General features: G+C 38.8%; 2 protein-coding genes across 2 annotated transcripts; one reads left to right on the top strand and one right to left on the bottom strand.

Moving 5' to 3' along the window:
* Positions 1 to 370: 370 nt before the first annotated feature.
* hint1 (histidine triad nucleotide binding protein 1) lies at positions 371 to 1998 on the bottom strand. The gene is made up of 3 exons (XM_038737043.1): positions 1841 to 1998; positions 938 to 1042; positions 371 to 685 (listed from the first exon to the last, which is right to left on the bottom strand). The coding sequence occupies exons 1-3, from the start codon at positions 1949 to 1951 to the stop codon at positions 521 to 523; spliced, it is 381 nt and encodes a 126-aa protein (XP_038592971.1). The 5' UTR covers positions 1952 to 1998; the 3' UTR covers positions 371 to 520.
* A 30-nt stretch (positions 1999 to 2028) lies between these two features.
* lyrm7 (LYR motif containing 7) lies at positions 2029 to 3725 on the top strand. Its single transcript, XM_038737044.1, has 5 exons — positions 2029 to 2120; positions 2313 to 2385; positions 2520 to 2590; positions 3082 to 3163; positions 3337 to 3725. Exons 1-5 carry the CDS (start codon positions 2103 to 2105, stop codon positions 3405 to 3407), a joined length of 315 nt encoding a protein of 104 aa, XP_038592972.1. The 5' UTR covers positions 2029 to 2102; the 3' UTR covers positions 3408 to 3725.
* The last annotated feature ends 1081 nt before the right edge of the window (positions 3726 to 4806 follow it).

Raw genomic sequence — 4806 nt, forward strand, 5'->3', positions numbered from 1 at the left:
TTTTCAAACTACAGCGTCAGCTAAAAGCTTAGCACAAAGGATCGAATGGCAAGTTCCTACATGATGTGTTAGTGAATCTCACTAATTAAAAACTTAATGTGAGACCTACAGCAGTAGTTCTGACATCTCTGACTGCGGAAGCATTGCTCTTCAACTGCAGTGATTAGATTTCTCTTCACAGCAGTAACAACAGGCCGATTCTGTCTTTCACCTAAATGCTTGCAAAGGCACCAAGGAAAGAGTGGTTAGAGTGGTTCGTGAAATCCCAACAGTACTAAAAAATAAACAACACATTGTTTTTATTTTTTTATAAAAATGCATTAAGTAGCAGCCTGGTTTCAGGAATTTTTGATAAAGATGAACAAGATTCTTTGTTGTTGTGAAGTGCATTTTATTATCATTGATGAATTTCCAGGTTTTGTTTGACTCTTGTTTCACAAACTGTTAACATTTAACAGTACTGGTTGTCAGACAACATGTGAACAGCGATGGCAGGATGGTCTGTGTTGGGAGTGGGAAGTTAGCCGGGGGGCCACTCCATCCTGCGTCCACCCAGGACGTGGATGTGGATGTGGTAGACCGACTGGCCTCCTTCTGGCCCATCATTGATGACAATCCTGTAGCCTTTAGACAGGCCTGCCTCTTGAGCACACTTCTTTGCAACTATCATCAAGTGGCCCAACAACTAAGAGACAGAGAGAGAATAAATAAATGACAAGGAGCTGAAAATACATATATGAAAACATAATCAGACAATCCCTGGATTACAACACAGTGTAAAGAGACAATAACTAGCCAGACATGCATTAAGACGGCTGTAAAGGGTTCCATCTAGTGGCCACTGACTGAGACAGTTGTTGGACAAATCAGGAAAAGTGGGAATAGGTCACAGTTTACAGTCAATATAAAAGCTAGCCGGTCATACAATCATACTTACTGCAGCATCACTATCCTCCGCTTGTGACAGTTGAACAATTGGCTTTTTTGGGACAACGAGGATGTGAGTGGGTGCTTGAGGAGAAATATCAGGGAAGGCTACACACTGAAATACAAAAGAATGAATCAATAAGAATTTGGAGAGACAGCTGTGGCTTTAGTTTACACTGAGTGACCAGAAAATTAGAAACATCTACATGATATAATGTAAAAAATGGTATCTAAATTATATAATATGATTATACATTATTAATAATATAATTAGCAGCCGGTATAATCAAGCAAATCTCCTACTGTGTTTGTTGTCAGCCTATATTAGAGGATTTCGCATTTGACTTCCATTTCTGGAACTTATATCAAATATAAAAACAATCATTTGGTTTGTTTGACCTTATCTAAATGTTCTAAACTGTCACTGCTCAAACACAGTGGAGCCTGTGAATCCCTCGGTTGTTATCGTCTGAATATGACTTGCTGGTAACACATGCAGTTTCACATTTTGACGCTTTTATTTGTCTTTACTTCACAAATGTTGATTTCATCATCCGAAACCACAGCAAATACTAATAACTTGCATTAAAAACATTTGCTGGGAGCACTGAGGAGCACACCGACTTCACCAAGAGGACTTGGTCATACCTTGGTGGGAAGCCAACTGTCTGCAGATGCCAAGCGGTAGCAAATGTAGACATAGACATAGAGATGACTAAACATGCAGAACAAAAAAGAAACCGCGGACAGGAACTTGTGCTTTTCACTGATTGTAATGTTTTAAAGCACATTTTCTGTACTCTGTCATGTTAGCCGTTTCTGCAAAGCTAGCGCGGAGCTAACATTAGAAAACGTCACCTGCAAGGCGCAGTATTCCCAAATATGTTTATGAGTGAAACTGTTTAATGCATACCTGGTCATCTTCATAGATTATGTTGGCAGGAATCTCTTTGCGTACGATTTTTCCAAATATCGTATCCCCGCCCGGCTGGGCAGCCTGCGCTTTAGCCATTTCATCAGCCATGTTGGCGCAGATGAAGCTCCTGCCAGCGCCGCTTTTGGCTCTGTGAAGCCACAGCGAACGCTCATTGGCTAAAAGAACGCGTCATTTTAAAGTCTGCACTGATTGGTCGTGAGCACTTCCTGCATTGCCGGAAGTAAGCAGAGAAGTCAACATGGGGACGCGTTTGAAGGTGAGGATGCGACATGGCTGTGTTTATTAAAACAATAACATTATTAACGCAATGTTTCGTTACAAAAATACATGTTTGCATGTTCTAATAAGAAGATAGCTAAAATGGCTGGAAATTGTTTGTGTCCACTGCCGCGTTAACAGCTGTACAGGTGCTGAAGTTGCTGAAAGTTTAATGTTTGTATAAATGCAGGTCCTAAGCGCGTTTAAAGCGCTGCACAGAACAAGGATGGCTGTATTTAAAGATGATGGTGCAGCACTGACAGGTAAGTTATGTAGTTGGTTGTGTTGATTCCCAGTAGAAGAAAATATTTGGCTATATCTTTGATGGATGCTGTTTACCAACCCTTACCAAACGGTACATAGCTTAATGCATGTAACTATTTTTCCCCTCGCAAAGCTGCAAGGTTAAAGATCAACGAGGAGTTCCGGAAAAACAGAAATGAAACATCAGAAGAAAACATTAAAAAGGTACATTAAAAGTGCAACAGAAAGTGACGAGATTTGTTATGTTATATATAACTGTAAATTTTATTTTGTAATAGGCCTACTTTGTCAGTTATGCATTTAAACAAGTATGTGGATAACCTATTCTATCATCATTGCTATAGACTCATGGATTGATTACAGAATAGGTCTCCCATGCACAGGCTCAGGGGCTCAATGAGTCAGGAGGCACCTATACCAGGGCCTAGCAGTGTTTCTTCTAGGATTTTTTTTCAGCAGCAGGGGCAGGACAAACAGCCCCCCCGCCTCCCCTTTCACAAAACAAATAAACTAGTATGAAGTGACATTTCTTGTAGGAAAGTCTATTCCAAAGAATTTAGATTTATGTTTAACCTGCAAAAGATGCACACCAGAGTGGGTGCTGCAATGTACGAAGAGGGGCATTTTACATGATTGTGCCAAGGGGCCCATTGTCTCATAATCTGTCTATGCTCTTTACCCTTCTGATTTTACAGATGATCAAAATGGGCTCAGATGTGGAAGCTGTTCTTCGAGAGTCAGTGTTACAAATGGAACATGTAGGAGACAATAAACTATGTATGTTATTATTTTTCCCTTCTGCTCCTCTCTTTTTCTAAAAAAAATGGAACAATGCTAGGATGTAACATGTTTATGTAACGAAAATACAACAGGAATCTTAACTTCTCTCTGACTTATAACATCTTAATGAGATGTACTTGCTAAGTTTTTTTTCTCTCTCTCACTCACAGTGCTTCGACCCAGAGAGAGCCTTCTGCTAGAAAATGTTCCCTATTGTGACCAACCCAAGAAAAAGTCATGACACACCATCTGATTACATCTTTTTCATAAAAAAGAGACTATTATCCATTACCACCTAGTACCCAAACAACATTTCAAGTTGATTTCCTGAACAAAGATCATCGCTACACGGACAAATCCCTGTTTCACTGAAGATCTCATCTGTTCCGCTTTATGAAATCTGTGCTTTAAACTGGATGCTGTATAGTATTTTGTTAAATGTTGTGTTTTCATTTCATTTGGAAATTTTCTGCCTACTTATGACAACTGAAGGAGGAAAATTTGTTGCTACTGAAGAATCTTTTTCATTGTGTTATGATTAAAGAAGTGTATTCCCAAACTGTCTCCGGTTGTATTTATTGTTCAAACCACTGTGGTGGTTGAAGCTCAGGGCAAAGACATTACATTTACATTTATTCATTTAGCTGATGCTTTTATCCAAAGCGACTTACAATTGCTATACATGTCAGAGGTCGCACGCTTCTGGAGCAACAAGGGGTTAAGTGTCTTGCTCAGGGACACAATGGTAGATGGGTCACAGTGGGGGATTAAGCCCGGGTCTCTCACACCAAAGGTATGCATCTTATCCATTGCGCCATTGCCACAACAAAGACCACAACAAATCCCCATTAAAGGTCTCAAAAAAAATGTATGGTTGCAGGTATCAGGGTCTTCTAGAATCAATGATCACATTTTATTGGATTCATTCTTTGTATTTTACAATATATTATATCAGTGATACCGTTATGACAGTTTACAGCAGAATAAAGAGTGATATTTTATTTAAATAAAACAAAGACATGTATTTTAACATGTTTGGCATATAACAGATAGTTGAACAAACCCAGGGATACAAGGTAGTTTCATATATGGAATTTTTTTTTTTCTTCATTACATTACATTTACTCTGATGTTTTTTTTTTATCCAAAGCAACTTACAATTGCTATATGGAGCAACTAGGGGTGTCTTGTTCAGGAGCACATTGGTGGATTTGTCGCAGTGAGAATCAGACCAAGGTTTCCCAAACCTAAGGTGCGTTTTTTATCCACTGCTCCATCGCAACTCTATTCATGGGACACACGGACTAACAACTACATTCTGTCCATAAATGTAAGTGACTGTGTCCTCAGAATTTTGTAGATATACCGTAGTCAGTACCATGGGGAATAACTAGGGCTTAGAGCTGGTGTTCAAAAGTTACTGAATTGCTTTATAACAAACACCCAATTTGCGAACATAAAAGACAAGAGACAAATTTAATATACTTAATATTTTAAGAGACAAATTTAATATACCCATTAGGAACTGTAAATTAAATCTCTAAAAGTGAAGTGTAAGAGTTCCATGGAGCTAAAAAAAAAACAAACACTACATTTCCCACAATGCCCATTATAAGGAAATTATAACGTCATTAAAATGC

Source organism: Micropterus salmoides, unplaced genomic scaffold, assembly GCF_014851395.1.
Source record: "Micropterus salmoides isolate LMB-PRFRI ecotype aquatic unplaced genomic scaffold, ASM1485139v1 Ms_hic_scaffold_22, whole genome shotgun sequence".
NCBI classification, from domain to species: domain Eukaryota; kingdom Metazoa; phylum Chordata; class Actinopteri; order Centrarchiformes; family Centrarchidae; genus Micropterus; species Micropterus salmoides.